At 42.0% G+C, this 16,838-nt stretch overlaps 1 protein-coding gene across 3 annotated transcripts in view; it reads right to left on the reverse strand.

The window, feature by feature from the left end:
• Nucleotides 1-8,284: 8,284 nt before the first annotated feature.
• Nucleotides 8,285-16,838, reverse strand: part of DIP2B (disco interacting protein 2 homolog B) — a 229,775-nt gene continuing 221,221 nt past the window's right edge. For all 3 annotated transcript variants that reach the window (XM_019960583.2, XM_019960582.2, XM_019960581.2), the window contains 3 exons: nucleotides 16,645-16,822; nucleotides 13,805-13,928; nucleotides 8,285-12,290 (listed from right to left, as the gene is read on the reverse strand). In XM_019960583.2, the coding sequence (XP_019816142.2) occupies nucleotides 12,038-12,290; nucleotides 13,805-13,928; nucleotides 16,645-16,822 (555 nt within the window). In that variant the 3' untranslated portion in view covers nucleotides 8,285-12,037. The remainder of the gene's footprint in view (nucleotides 12,291-13,804; nucleotides 13,929-16,644; nucleotides 16,823-16,838) is intronic.

A 16,838-nucleotide genomic window follows, 5' to 3' on the forward strand; every position in this document is an offset into this window, starting at 1 on the left:
AATGAAATAGGTTAAACAACACTACCTGTGTCATGGGGCTTTGCAGATTGAATGCGTTTAACACAATGAAGATAGACCCAGTGCCTGATAGACTTAAGAACTCAATAAATGTTGGATATTAGTATGAAAGATACTGCAATATAACTACCAGAAACTTAGCTGCTGAAAACATTAATTGGTTGCACATTTCAAGAAGCCTCATGGGTTAACGAAAGGATTGAGCTGAAGAAGAGGACTTGAGAGCTGTGAAACAGTATCTGGAACAGGTCACCTCTCAAAAGGAAAAAATTAATTAAAACTAGTAAATGTAGGCTTTGTGGTCTAATAATAGGCTTGTTTCTCTTTTTGTTTTGTCCCTTTTCAATACTCAAGTCTACACTCACGGGAGAACCTAACCAAGTATAGGTTCTAAATGCCTGCAGGAATTATACGAACTACAGCTGTACTTGTCTCAGCTAACACTCTTAAAACAGGGTTGTCACAGATAACTTAGCTCTGAAACTTTCCTACTTCGTGTTAATATGCTTGAACTCGTAGAACTAACTGTGAGGCCCTTGGAGTAGTGGTGTCCATCCATTCCTCCTCCTTTTTACAGGAACTTGTCAGTCATCCATATCTTACCAACAGTGGGCATCTGATCCAAGCTGGGCCATCAGTCCAGCTGGAAATTTATCTTTGCACAAAAATTAGTCTCTCTCTAGGTAAATGAACCTAAAGCTTAGGAGCTTTGTAATGAGTCCCTTCCATCTGCAAACAGCCAATGAGCCAAGGGAGCTACCCAGTGGCTTTCTAGGTCCCAGTTCTAGAACCTGCTGCTTGCCTCAGCCCTTAGGTACCGTGAGCCTCTCCTTTGTCCTTGTAATCAACACAACTTTTCTATTTAAAGTAGCTTACTTCGGTTGCTATTATTTCTAGACTAACTACACGTAACAAATACACCTAGACATAGAAGAAACTATTTCCTGTGACCTCCTCCCTTTCTCTGTACCTCACCACTAGTGCTGTATCATTATCTCTTGCATTGTTGATTGCAGTAGCCTCCTAGCTTGTTCCAGGTAAAATCCTACAATGAACAAATACTGGTTACTGTTAGTTGGAGTTTATAAGTAATCAAATTATTTACCTTCAAGATTATGATTACAGGGTGGCAGCAAGACAACTCACAACAGCTTCCTGAAGGAACCTTCATGTTGGTCAGAGCAGCCTGCAAGTATCATGTACCTTTGTAAGCTCACAGGTAGTGATGCTGAGTAAGGCTCTGAGGCTAGGAGAGTCAATTCTTCTTCTTTTTTTTTTTTTACTTTGGGTTAATTTTGGCTGCACCGGGTCTTTGTTGTGGCATGCAGGCTTTCTCTAGATGTGGCATGGGTGGGTTTCTCATTGCAGTGCACAGGCTTAGTTGCCCTGTGGCATGTGGGATCTTAGACCAGGGATTGAACCCATGTCCCCTGCACTGGGAGGCAGATTCTTAATCACTGGACCACCAGGTAAGTCCCAGAAGTAATTGTTTATTAACATAAGATCAAGTCACTAGCCCTTGTAGGCTGGAAGAAGCCCAGTGTGGTTGACTTACTATTAAGCAGCCAATTAGTATCCTAGATAAACAGTGCCACTTTGGAAGCTTTGTGTTGGACTCTGTCAGTATTTACTTGAAGATTCAGAGACAGCAGTAGCTAAATCAGCCTTGCTAAGTGGGAGTCCATGATTTGGGTCTTTTCATATCCTACATCTTTGCCAATGTACCTATTCAATTCACATGCTTATCGTGCTAATGCTGAGATGGTCAGTATGTGGCTAACATCAACCAGCCATGTCATTCTGTCTATTTGGATGTTAAGTGTCTCTGCCAAAGTGAATTCTTTTTCTTGGGCATTGACATACGAAGCAAAGATCTTCATACTCTTTCTTCCCTCCTCCATATCCATCTATATACTTCTGCCCCAGATCTTGCTGCAGCCAATCATCTAGTCTTTTTCCTTTTAACACACTGACCAACTGGCCAAGCCATTTGCCACTGCCCATGAATTCATATATATTCTCATTTTGAACCACTCCTCCTTCCACACAAGATGGATGGATGATCACATGTTAATATCTATCTGCCCATTAAGAAGATTTTCCTTGCAATTGCCTTTCAAAGTTACCCCTCAGAATGGCCATAATTGACTCATAAGCCAAATGGGCTTTTCCCACTTGCTTCAGCAGGAGCCACCCCTGTACTCCACTATGGCCATAGACATGAGCTGAGTGAAGAACACTGGTGTAACTGCAGTAGGGAACAGGAGCTTCTGGGTTACCTCTGCACACATTTTGCTTGTGTCCTCCGATTCTGCTTAAGCTTGATCCCAGGTGTAATCTTTCTGTCTTATGATGTCTTGGTGTTAGGCTCATCTGACTTTATGACTTGGTACATTTGACAGAATCCAGTCAGTGGTGGACAGTTCCAGATGCATAGTCATTTAGTGTCTCCTGGTCAAGTTTTCCGTGTCCATCATGGCCTAGTAGCACACCAGAAGCTGTTTTCAAAAGACTTAAAATTCTCTGCTACAGCTAGCATATCCTTGCTCAAGATATTCAATAGCTTGCATTTGATTCTCCCACTGGGTCTTGCCATAAACATCCCACTGCTTCTTTTCCTGCAACTGTCACCTCCACCACCAAGGGATCTGCAAGATCATATGATTCCAAACCTTAAAGTTGTCACCTGGCTATTGTCCAGAGCAGTATTACTAGGCATCAAATGTGCTGTCAGAGAGGCTTACCAAGGATTGTCTTCCTTTGAGAAAGGGGATGCAAGATGCAGTGATTTGTTTTTTCCATCTTAGGGGATTATGTCAGCATCCCCCTGACCACTAGACCTCTGAATCTTCAGAGAGTTTATTTCCCATCCTCTGGATTGCATGCAGCTTACCAAGACCTTCAGGGTACTAATCACTTCTTGTTCTGTCTGATCAGAGTGATGTCGTGTAATGTAATTCTGAGGCAAAACTATAAATGTATGTTCCTGTCCTTTCTATGTGAACTACTTCTGATTCTTTAACATTTTTAATTGAGATATGATTAACATATTAGTTTTTAGATGTACAATGTAATGATTCAATCTATGTATATATTGCCAAATGATCACCACAGTAAGTCTAGTTAATATCCATCACATTTAGTTACAAAATATTTTCCTTGAGAACTAATTGATTCTCTTTCCTGACTGGAATACAAAAGACACATTTGTCAAATCAATGGCCACATACTATGTACTGAGACCTTATTAATCTGATCTATGGTTTTTCTAGTAGTCATGTATGGATGTGAGAGTTGGACTGTGAAGAAGGCTGAGAGCCGAAGAATTGATGCTTTTGAACTGTGGTGTTGGAGAAGACTTTTGAGAGTCCCTTGGACTGCAAGGAGATCCAACCAGTCCATTCTAAAAGACATCAGTCCTGGTGTTCTTTGGAAGGAATGATGCTAAAGCTGAAACTCCAGTACTTTGGTCACCTCATGCAAAGAGTTGACTCATTGGAAAAGACTCTGGTGCTGGGAGAGATTGGGGGCAGGAGGAGAAGGGGATGACAGAGGATGAGATGGCTGGATGGCATCACCGACTCGATGGACGTGAGTTTGAGTGAACTCTGGGAGTTGGTGATGGACAGGGAGGCCTAGCATGCTGCAATTCATGGGGTCACAAAGAGTCGGACACGACTGAGTGACTGAACTGAACTGAACAAAGATACAACAGCTATAATTGGGTCTACTATTCAGTTGAGCTTGCAGTAATGTACCACCATTCTCCAGGATCCATGAATTTCTGCAGGGACCAAACTGGCGAATTAAAAAGAGCTTAAACAAGGACCACTACCTCTGGTGACATCTCCACCATTTCCTCATAAGATGCAGTGTTAATAGTGTTATTAACTTATTAACTTGGCTAAATTGGGAGATTTCACTTTCCCATTTCTGGACTTTCAATTTTATTCCACTGCCTGAGAGGTCTATCCTGCCAGTATCACACTCTTTATTATAGCTTTGTAGGTTTTGAAATATGGGCAGGTAAGTACTCCAACTTTATTATTCTTTTTCAAGATTGTTTTGACTACTGAGTCCTTTATACATCCAGATGAATTTTAGGGTTAGTCTGTTCATTTTTGCAGAATAGTCAGCTAGGACTTTGATACTATGTTGAATCCATAGATCAGTTTGGAGGATATTGCTATCCTACCAATATTAAATCTTCCAATCCATGAACATGGGATGACTTTCCACGTGTGTAGATCTTCTTTAGTTTCTATCAGCGATTTTGTAGTCTTTAGTATACAACTTTACATTTTGATTAGAATTAAGTATTCTTTTTGATGCTATTTTAAATAGAATTGGTTTTTAAATTTCATTTTTGGGAATGTTCATGGCTAATTTAAAAAATAGATTTTTTGTTGATCTTGCATTCTGCAACCGTGCTGAACTTGTTTAGTAGTTTGCATGTGTGTATCCTTTAGAATTTCACATATGCAGGTCATTTCATCTGAGACTAGAGATAGCCTTAATTTTTACTGTTCAATCTGGATAACTTACATTTTTCTTGCCTAACTGCCTTTTATTCAGTGTTGAAGTGGTGAGAACAGACTTTCTTGTCTAGTTCCCAACCACAGGGAGAAATCATCCAGTTTTTCACTATTAAGTGTGACATAAGCAGTCAATTTTTTTCATAGATGGTCTTTATCAGATTGAGCTTTCACAGTCATGTTTGAAAAGATCTGACAAGGCACAGAACTGACACCTTTTTTCTCTTCCAGCACTCTATCATTCTGTGTTCTCCTTGCTTCCATTATTTCTAATGAGAAGTTGGCTATTATCATTCTTCTCCTGTATGTAATGTGTCACTTTCCCTTGGCTATTTTAAGACTTCTGCTTTATTGAAGTTTAACAGTTTTCCCTTGATCATGCCTAAGAGTGGTTTTCTATATGTCACCCATGGTTCCTGGCATTTCCTCAGTCTGTAAATGTATGTCTTTCCAAATTTAGTGAGCTTTTGTCTCTATGTCTGCAATATTTTTTGTGTGTCCCATTCTCTTTCCTACCTGGAACGCCAAAGGACTCTAAAGCTTTCTCTCTTACTTTTTTCTTCAATCTTTTTTTCTCTTTGTTCTTCAGATTGATAATCTATTAATCAATCTTCAAGGTCACTTATTGTTTATTATACCAGCTTCAATATGTTGTTAAGGTCATTAAGTTCCCAAATTTTTCATTTCAATACTGTACTTTTCAGTTCTGGAATTTCCATTTTTTTATATAGTTTCTATTTCTCTGCTAGATTCCCTGTTTATCCACTGTGTGTATATAAACATATAATGTTTGTATGTATTTTTATATATATATAAACAATGGCTGATTTAATGCTGTTGACTACTAATTGTAACATCTCAGTGGAGTGAACTTGCAGTTGGTATCTATTGACTGATTTTCTTTTTCCTTAAGTGTGAGTCATATTTTTGTTTCTTCAGATTTCTAGTAGCTTTATCATTGGGATGGATTATATTCACTTACAGAGTGATTTTTATTCCAGAAGGCAGTTATCTGAGAGGGCTTAATTTCCAGTCTCTTTCCTCTTCAGTCATGGACAATGGCTATAATTTCTGCTCAACTCTTTCAGCTTCTAGCTGATGCTTTGCTTCACCAGGAACTCTGGATTTTTCTCCACATAATTTTGTTTAGCCATTAATCAAAGATTTTCACAGATTCTACATGCAGGTTTGGAGACATATCTTCTGGGGCTCTCTCGCTTCACAGATTTTTCATCTATCTTCTCTCTGGCTGCTCTGCCAACCTGGAACTGTCCTTTTACACCATAAGCCAATAGACTGTGGCTCTTTACTACTTAAGTTATTTGGAGTTATGGGGATGTCCTCAAACAAAATGTCACAAACACACAGATATCACCTATTGTACTTCATTTTTCTTTTTTCCTTTTTCAAAAGTAGTTATTTCTATCTTTGGGAGGGTTAATCTGACCGTGGTAACTCCACCATTATCAGACTCATGATACTGATTTTTATGTTCATCTTGTATTCAGCAATCTTGCTAAATTCCTATTTGTTTAAATTTTTATTAATACATTCTCAGGACTTCTCTGGTGTTTCAGTGGCTAAGACTCTGTCCTCCCAATGCAGGAAGCCTGGATTCGATCCCTGGTCAGAGAACTAGATCCCACATGCTGTATTTAAGACCTGGTACAGCCAAATAAATAAATATTTTAAAAGATTTGTACATTCTCTTGTATTTTCTACATAGACTATTATATTGTCTACAAATATTTATGTTTTTCTTCCTTTGTATCCAGTTCACATAACTCATTTCTTTTCCCCTAATTATGCTAGCTATAAACTCAAGTACAATGCTGAATAAAAACAATATATAATGAGTATCCTTATCATAGTCTTGACCTTCATGGTAGTGCTTCTGAAGTACCACCATTAAATATATTTTACTGTAGGTTTGTAATAGATGATCTATTAAAGAAATCTGTAATTTCTCTTTCTGCTATTTCATTGCTGGTGTATTGAAAGGCAACAGATTTCTGTGCATTCATTTTGTATCTTGCAGCATTACCAAATTCACTGATGAGGTCCAATAGTATTCTGATAGCATCTTAAGGATTTTCTATGTATAATATCATGTCATCTGCAAACAGGAAACAATTCCATCTACCATAGCATCAAAAACAATAAAATACCTAAGAATAAATCTATCTAAGGTGGCAAAGGGCTTCCTTGGCAACTCAGTGGTAAAGAATCCACCTGCAATGTAGGAGACACAGGTTCGAACCCTGGATTGGGAAGATCCCCTGGAGAAGGAAATGGTAATCCACTCTAGTATTCTTGCCTGGGAAATCCCATGGATAGAAGAGCCTGGCAGGCTCCTAGAAGGATCCCAGAGTCATACACGACTTAGTGACTAAGCAACAACAAGAAGTGAGGCAAAAGTCCAATACTCTGAAAACGGTAAGACACTGTAGAAAGAATCTGAAGCTGACACAGATGGGAACATAGACCATGTTCTTAGATTGGAGGGGTTAGCACTGTTAAAATGACCATATTACCCAAGGCAATCTACAGATTCAATGCAGTACCCATCCAATTCCAATGGCATTTTCCACAGAACTTTGGCACTGTTGAGCGCTCCCTCCCCTTTGAAACTCATCCTAGAATTTCCATGCCTAATCTCCTTCCTAGTTTGGACCCTCTCTCTCCAGCAATTCCTTCTCCCTTTTGTAGATTCTTCTTCCTTCAGCTTTTAAAGGCTCATGTTCTCTGTGGCTCCATTATTAAGTCTTGTCTCACTCTACAAGATCCTTCTTGGCACCATCATCCACTTCCACGACTTCAATTACCACTTTTAAAAGAACGTCTCCCAATACATAGTGCTGGGCCGGAGCTGTCCTGCTGTTTCTCTCCCTCTAGCATCAGATGTCATCACAGTGACTTCTGTCTAGTGAGTTAGGCACTCAATAAATGTGTGTTAAATTTAAAAAGTTCTCAGCTGCCTGAATAATTTGAACTATAATTCAAAGACCAGTTTCAGTGTTGGAGATTATGCACAATTTGATAAAAACTCCTAACAAGTTTCTTGAAACCAGGAAATGGTAGCACAAATGAAGTATCACCTTAGAAAAGCTGCAACCCAGGACTTCCCTAGTGGTTCAGTGGTTAAGAATCTGCATGCCAATGCAGGGGGCATGGGTTCGATCACTGGTCTGGGAAGATTCCACATGCCACAGAGCAACTAAGCCCGTGTGCCACAACTATGGAGCCCACGCGCCTAGAGCCTGTGTTCTGCAGCAAGAGAAGCCACTGCACTGAGAAGCCTACACGCCACGATGAAGAGTAGCCCCACTTGCCACAACTAGAGAAAGAATGCTCACAGCAACGAAGACCCAGCACAGCCAAAAATAAATAAAATTTTTTAAAAAATGAAAAGCTTAAACCCACATCAATTACAGATTTTAAAAAAATTGACATGTATGCTCAAAAGTTTAAAACTACAAAATACCACATGGGTAGGAGGAAAACTAAGCTATAATTGTTCCAGACAAAAGGCTTATTCATTTTCAAAATGACTCTCTGCTGTTCCTCAATCTGGCCTCCTTTTATAGAACTGATTTGCTATAACTCTGGATCTCTGTGTTCATTTTCCTAAGACCTCTCCAGCCGTCTTTGGGTCTTACTATCCGAGTTAAAATAAAATTTTATTAATTCCAATTTATCAGCTCTCCCAACATGTGAAGCATTAAACACAATCAGGCATCAATATTTATTAACACAAGACAAAGGAAACACATTCAATGAGTTAATAGAACACTGTCCAGCCAGATGTTAAATTTAAAAATGTATATCTAGTCTAATTTCAAATAAATAAAAAAAAAAACTTTATACATAATTACACAGTACTATAATTTGAATCTGACACTGGTAAATATCTTGACAAAAAATAAACAGAACAGCATTTAGGACTAAAAAATTATTCTTATATCTTTACACTCTCTTCCTCTGGACAAATAACATGGCCCATCTACATATACCTAAACCAGAAATGTTGTATGAATGATAAAGAAAAGGCTTATTGTGTATTTGGAGTACTGCAGCTTGCTCCAAATACTCTTACATGAAAGCAGACAGCAAAAACAACTCTAAGGCATAGATCATGTTGGAGTTTGAGGGTGAGGTGATAACTCCTCATTGCTTTAGTCTAAAGATTCCTGGATATTCAAGGAAAGTTAATTTATTTGGCCAAGATATTGAGCACCATGCCTGGGGCAGAGACCTTAAGACAACAATAACAACAAAAAACCTAAGGCCTCAGGCCCTCTGTTGATTCAACAAAAGCATTAAGCAAGCATTGCCCAGGGACTAACATCAAATAGACGACCAATAGACAGGCGATGGTCCCTCCACAGCCTGAGGCAGCACAACTTCAGGAGGACCTGATACAGGGGAGACAGGGGCAGGAAGGAATTGAGCTTCACTGGTGGCTTCACTGATGCCCTTAGCATGCTGGTCATCCCCAGGGTCTCATTAATGCAGGAGATGGTATTTGTCCTGAGGCAGCCCCTCCCTGATCTACCCTCCTTACTTTGGCTGAGAGGCAGAGAGGTTCAAAAACTTTCAGATGAATAGGTTCTCTCTTATTTGAAATGAGGGTTTGCTATTCATTTAGGTCCCCCTCCCCCCGACCCAGGCATGAAAAGCTAGACAGAATGTGTCCCCAAGTTTTGGCAAGGCCTTTGGGGCCTGTCTTAAGAGCCAGTTCTACCATAAAGGTTCTGCTTTAACATGGCAAGACTACGAGCATTGTGTCATCAAGAGAGTTTTCTTACCAAGTCTGCAACAGACTAGGCATTGGATCTGCAGATGATCCCACAAACACATCTAAATTAACGACTAAACTCTCTTCCCCTTCCAGAGGAAACTTTTCCCCAAAGACACATCTTAGCTTTCTTTTCCACTAGCTTATTCTGGCTTTGGGGGATAGGCAAAAGATAAAGCAGCCACAGGGCAGAAAGCAAAAAGATAACAATAAACCAGCGGCCTGAGGAACTACCAAACTAGATAATCAGCCCCTAAATAACCAGGAATTGGGCATACTATGAGATTAACGGAATATTTCATTTGAAGGAATGAGTATAGACCCTCACTGTCCAGTATGGTAGCCAATAGCCACTCGTGGCTACTGAGAACTTGAAACATGGCTAGTCTCGAATTGAGATGTGTTTAATACACACTAGATTTCAAAGATATAATATGAAAAAAAAGTTAAATCTCTCATTAATAATTTTTTATATTGATCCCACATTGTAATGATAGTACTTTTGATATACTGTGCTAATAATATATTAAAATCAACTTCACCTGTTTCTTTTTACTTTTTAAAATGTGGTTACTAGAAACTTTAAAATGACAGACATAGCTCACATTTCATTTCTAGCAGACACCCTACCCTGTGCAGTAAGAATTCTGAAAGCAACCTATAGGACAGACTCTGTCTTTTATATCTTTTTCTTAGAACTTGTGGATCACGGAGATAGGAGATCCTCAGGATCCCTTGCTTTGATTAGTGACTCATTAAAAACTCTTTTTAAGAAAGTTACTTTCCAAATAAGCAGGCTGTTTTCTCTGCAGACCAAACCATTGCTAACTGGGTCTGGGACGTCTAACCCTAATACAAGTGCTTTTTCCCTGTACATCCTAGAACCTTTCCCACCGTGTATAATGGAACGTCATCCAAAATGCTGAAGAGAGATCTGGAACTGGAAAATGTCAAGGTCTTCCCTCTGTGGAGAATGAGTTTGGAGGAAAAGAGGATTATGTAAAAGGAAGTCAATAAAGTGGCTCTGAGTCATGAGCCTGTGTAAGGGCAGCCCCCAGGAGTGCTGCCGTGGCAAAGGGTCTGGTCTTTCCATTATAAACCTTATTTTCAGGGTAATTACAAGTCTTAAAAATTGTTTAAAAACATATTTAGTTTACATGATGTTACAGTGGGGTAAATAATATGTATTATTAAAATAGTCTAAATAAATATTTACACAATAGATCAGAGTGGGTCAAAGAGAACCATTCTGATTTAACAAGTTAACTCTGTTCACTTTGAGTTTTTTTTTAATTTTTAAAAATATTTCTGTAAGAAAAAAAATAATAAAATTCAACTATATTCAAATACATGAAGTATCAGACCAAAGAAAGGAAACCGAGCCAGAGGCCACACTCAGTCCCAGGCTCCATCTGCTCGGCCTGGGCACCACAGTTATTTCAGAAGGGTTTCTTGCATACATTAGACTTCCCCTATTTCAGCATAAGCCTGGCTGTTTTGGCAACCCAAATCGGTCAGTTCTGAGACGTGGAGTCGTGAGGCCTTAATGCCTTCGCGTGACTGTCGATCCCACTGTCTTCCCAGCCTACGCTCTTGTTCTTAAATCCCTGCCCTCGTGAACTGGAAGCACAGGGGATGCTCTTCAGTTCTCAGAAAAGAGAAGCTATCTGTGTAACTGCAGACACAGTATACAATGGGCCTGGAAAAGAGGAAATTCTAAATTCTTGTGTAGTCACTCTACATGTGAAAGACTGTTTCAACACTGGGGGCCAGAGTGAGTTACTGTGGTTCCTTAGAACTGGGTGGGATCTAATGAATCTTAGCTTTTCCTAACATTTGATTTTTCAACTGAGATTTTTCCGTTTGTAGAAACAGGCTGAATTCTTAAAAGCTTAAGCTGATTCTGGGAATGCAAGCCTAAAAAACAAACATAGGCAGCTTCAGTTTATAAAATATACCAGCCAACAGAGACATAGTACAATGTGCAGCAAAACCTGCAAACGATTTGCACTTTGTAGTCACCTATTCAATTACACTGCACCCAGAGAACACCGAGATTCTCTCTCAGAGCAGCAATGTTTCTACTTTAGTTGTTACAACTATACAAGCCAATTCTTACATTTTTTAGCTGAATTATGTGTATTCCTATTTACATGTTTAAAACACTGGTCAAAATGTTTTACAGTCAAGAATTATATATATAAAGTAATTCTCATACTCAGTGGGTTATCTGATTTGCTTATGGGTCAACTGAAAGTAAGCCGAGTAGTTCCATGTTAAACCCGCAGTGTCTAACTACGGCAAAATGGCAGATACAGTACAGAGCGGGGGGCTGCGCAACTCAAACTACCCCCTTCGTGTGAATTCATCAAACGCCCTTACAAAATTCTAAAACGGCATTAGATAAAAATACAAGTATCTACAACAGATGAAAAAAATGCAACATGCATGTAATTGCTTTAGTAACGTGCTGCTCACGCTATGTCAAAGCTCGTGACTAACAGACTGTTAACATTTTTTTCATTTGCCACCACAGAATTCCCCTCTCCTGTGTGTCCTGTGATGGCAGGATCCCACAGGATGAGATGAAGGATATAATGTCGCCATCTCAGCTTATTTCACATCAGTCGCAGGTCTCTGGCTCCCATGGTTTTGCAGGGCGGTCCCTGCAATCCCAGGAGACTGGTTACATGTTGTAGGCCACATAGATGGGGTCCAGCTGGTCGGCCAGGAAGCTGTCCCGGAGGTGCATCCTCTGCTTCTCTCCTCTGGAGTTGATGGGGATGACGCCTGGGTCCACCACGACCACCACGCCCACAATGAGGTAATGCTCCTCCAGGACCACGTTTGTCACTAAAGGAACCAGATCCAGCGCCTCCTGTTCAGAGCCACACAGTTCCACGACCACCACGAGCAAGTTGGTCCACGTGAACACGGCACTGCAATTTCAGTGGTGCTCAGTTAATGTGGCATCTTTCACAGCGTCTGCCCACCACTTACCCTCACTGCCCCGAGAACTGCCTTCTCACTTGCACCCAACCAGAAGGCTCTGAGCCACATGTGTAATGAGTGGCCTTGCCCCTATGATAACAACTGATTGGTTAGACCATTTAAAATCTCTTGGGCGTCTGAAAGTGGGACTGAAAAGTTGTTAGCTGGTCGCCTGAGCTGAGGATGTGTGGACTGGAAGGTGCTGGTGTAAAAGGTGTGCAGAGACATACAGGGAATGGCTTTTCAGGGAGGAGAGAAAGAACGGAGGGGATGCCCACCGGCTCTAGAAAGCGAGGAGATGGTGGTCCCCGACGGCCTTTCCACCTGTTTCTACCTTTCTTGAGATTTCAGAGCTGTTTAGACTTCTAGGAGCCTCTGAGATAACCAATGAGGTGTGCTTTCTATGACCTCTATTTTGCTTAAAAGTTGTTTTGAAGAGAATTCTTGATATTTGCAACACAACAGCTTTGACTAAGATTGCTATCTGTAATCTAATACCAAACAGGAAGGGAGTCAGCTGGCCTCTGAGCTCAGCGCCCCACTCAAGTGTCTGTCCCGTCGCGCCATAAGGCACAAAGTCGCATTTCGTTCAGTGGGACTGCTGGGTTGGAAGGTATGGAACTGACTTGTGTTGTGCAGTGTTGAGCTGCTTTAAAAATAGATTCCAATCATTAAGAAAAATGTACACAATATTTGGTTGCATCAAAAGTCAAATGCTTAAAATTAGGGGGTAACCATGGCACCCAACTTTTCTGCACTGTTCTTAAACTTCCTTGTTCAGGTCTGAGGAGAGACTGACAAAAGCAAGACAAAAATTTGGAAAGCATGAACAAACCACTAAAAGAACCGTGGCTACTTTGCATGAATTCAAAAAAAAAAACAAACCTGAGGAAGGACACACCAACTAAAATATGAATAAAAAGAAACTGGGTGGTTTCTGTGTTGTCAAGAATCCAGGACGAAAGCCAACAGTTAAAAATGACAGAATTTCAATTTTAAGAAATTTTTAGTCAGCATGAGGTTGGATGGTTCTTTATCAGGGATAATGAAGGGGGAATTCCTGCCCAGACAGGAAACCTGGACCAGATAATGATAATAATCCTTTTCATCTGCTGACCAGTTGATAGAGTATGAAGCACACTCTCACTTGATCCTCCTGATCAGGAAAGCAGCCACCATGGCAGCGCTGGGCCTTCCAGATGGGTCTTTTGACCCAAAAGTCATGGTTCTTCCCATTAGCCCCACCGACTTTCTAGAGGTGGATGATCAGTTAGGTCGCTTCCAGTGGTAAGATCCCGTCATTAAAAGGACTCGGCCCCAGAGTGGGTGCACAGAGCCCATCTCCACAGCTTGCTCCCCTGGGGTCCCACATCTGTAGGTGTCTCTGGTACAGCTAGATGACTAAAGATCAACTTCAACTTATTGCAGCTGAGGAGAGACCTACTCTGTGCAGAGGACTTACCATTCAGCAATGCTCCTGTGGATCCGAGACACTGAGGTCTCAATGTCGATGGGGTGGTACCGCAGGCCTCGCAGCTCCAGGGTCTCGTCCAGAGCGCCCACCACATATAAGGCATCATGACGCTCTGATGGGGAGAGAAAGAGAAACTTAGTGTATCAGATATGTGGGTGTGACATATCACTGGAGTTAAGAGCCCAGAGTTCAGACTGCCACCACATCACTTGGTGCCACTGCTCACCAGCTGTGTAACCTGGAGCGATTAAGTCTCTGATCCTGTTTCCCCTCCGTGAAACAGGGTAATAATAAATGGCTGCTATGAGGATTAAATTCACAAAAGGGAGTTAGTATTATGATGCTTGGTTCATTGTAAGTGCTGAAGAATATTTGCTGTTGTTCAGTTACTAGGTCATGTCTGACTCTTTGCAATCCCATAAACTGCAGCATGCCAGGCTTCCCTGTCCTTCACTATCTCCAGGAGTTTGCTCAAACTCCTGTCTATTGAATCAGTGATACCATCCAACCATCTCATCATCTGTCGCCCCCTTCTCCTGCCTTCAATCTTTCCCAGCACCAGGGTCTTTTCCAGTGAGTCAGCTCTTCCCATCAGATAGCCAAAGTATTATAGCTTCAGCATCAGTCCTTCCAATAAATATTCAGGGTTGATTTCCTTTAGGACTGACTGGGTTGATCTCCTTGCTGTCCAAGGAACTCTCAAGAGCCTTCTCCAGCATCACAATTCGAAAGCATCAATTCTTCAGTGCTCAGTCTTCTTTATGGTCCAACTCTCACATCTGTACATGACTACTGGAAAAATCATAGCGCTGACTAGGCAGACCTTTGTCAGCGAAGTGTTATTTCTGCTTTTAAATACATTGTCTAGGTTTGTCATAGCTTTTCTTCCAAGGAGCAAGAATCTTTTAATTTCTTGGCCACAGTCACTGTCCACAGTGATTTTGAAGAATATTAGCTCTTGTTATTCTTATTACTACCATGTGCCAGGAACTGTGCCCAGTGTGGGGAGTAAAGATGACAAAATACAACACCTGCTCTAGAGATACTTGCCGTCTAATGGGGCGAACACACACAACGGGTGTCCCATGGGCGGACAGCAGATGGAACGTGGCAAACCCAGTAACTTGAATGTGGATGAGGGACAAGGGGAACAGAGGACACCACCTTCCCCTCCCCCGACTGCCCCCAAGCTCAGCTCAAGGGTTCAGAGAAGGAAAAGCTAAAGCCACCTGAGCTTTTAAGGATAAACAGGAATTAGCCAGATGATGGGTGGGGAAAGAAGGAGAAGGGAGGATCTGAGATGGAAAAGAAATGAACATATGGTCATTGTTTCTAGATGTCGTTAAGGAATCCATGGAGAGACTAGTCCTGGTTATTAATAGGCTTCTGATCCAGCAGGACGTGGCAGAAATTTCACTCCTTTTTTTTTAAAGACTTTATGCACACACTGTACACACAGGCTACCTGGTTTATGTCTAAGAGAAAGAGAATGATTTAGCTAGGTCTACACAATGTTTTGGGCTTTCCAGGTGGCTCAGTAGGATAGAATTCACCTGCCAAAAAGCAGGTTTGATCCCTGGGTCAGGAAGATCCCCTGGAGAAGGCAATGGCAACTCACTCCAGTATTCTTGCCTGGGAAATCTCATGGACAGAGAAGCATGGAAGGCTACAGACCATGGGGTTGGAGTAGCAAAAAGTCAGACACGACTGAGCAATTAAACAGTAGTAACAACAGAATGATGTATTTTCAGGAATAGGAATAGTTCTGAAACATTTAGCAAAACAAAGTGCTAGAAGCTGTGGAGACAGGAGGGTAAGGAAGGCCAGTCACATAGATGAGCTGACGATTATAGTAACAAAAACAACAGAAACACGTAGCTAATGACTAGGGAGTGCTTCCCCTGTGCCAAGTAGTGCTCCAGACACCTGAAGGCGTCATGTAATTTAATCTCACATCACGTCCACAAGACAGGAAATGTCATCACTCCCACTTCCCAGGTAGGAAACTGAGAGGCTGACTGAGTGAGCGCTCAAGGCCACACAGCGAATGGCAGAGACAGGCTTCAAAACCAGGACACCCAGCGAGCTGTGCTTCCCCTGCCTGCAGGACGCCTGAGCCTGCTTCCCCGTGAGACACGGAGTGACTGCAGAGCCGGCCAGCAGGGAGCAAATGAGGGGACGAAGGAGAGATGACCTGGCTCCATCCAGCTGTTCAGTCCGGTGAGTGACGCATCCGTTCTTGACGTGTATGATGCACGCAGTGTAGAGGAGTTTTAAACGGCCATTAATGGTGGCAGGAAGGTTGAAGCCAGGCCTCTTTACCAGGTGGACAGGACTGGGGGCTGCTTACCCCAGAGCCCTGCCAAGCAGTCTTGTGAGCCGCCAAAGGGCCAGAGCGCTTAGCAGGTCAGCTCCTCTGCACTGACTCCTGCTCGCAGGGCTTAGGAACAGAGGAACTAAAGACGGGACACCTGTCTCAGGAGCCTGTTGAGGGATGCATAGCCCCACAAGGCTGCTGAGAGGCTGTATCCTGCCAGGGGCATTCACCCATCACCAGGCATGTCTCTACGACTGCCTGGCCGAACTATCCTGAGGTTCAGCTATCCTGATGCTGACACAAGGCCCTGGCGTTTACTTCCTGGGTTCTCTTCATAGGACAAAGTCTTACTGCAAAGGAATATAAAGTTATGGGTGGGTTCTAGAGTTGCAGAGGGGGAATAATTCAACACATATACTCCACAATGCAAAGGCAGGCTGCAGAAGGCCAGCCTGTACTAGGGGCATTTGAAATGCACAGCAGGACAAGGGGGAGGAGCCGGTGAAGGTACCTCCAGTGGCTGCTGTGAGCTCCGTCCGGCGGACAAAACCCAGGTATCCCGTCCGAGCCCAGAGGGTCTGGGCAGCATCCCCAAAGCTGAGGCGGGTGTTGAAGTGGTCAGCTTGCAGAGTCTCACTGTCGTAGATGGTATAATAGCCGCTGGCTGTATGGGGACTGTTCACCCAAATCTACAACAAGAAAAGG

Source organism: Bos indicus, chromosome 5 (assembly GCF_029378745.1).
Source record: "Bos indicus isolate NIAB-ARS_2022 breed Sahiwal x Tharparkar chromosome 5, NIAB-ARS_B.indTharparkar_mat_pri_1.0, whole genome shotgun sequence".
NCBI classification, from domain to species: domain Eukaryota; kingdom Metazoa; phylum Chordata; class Mammalia; order Artiodactyla; family Bovidae; genus Bos; species Bos indicus.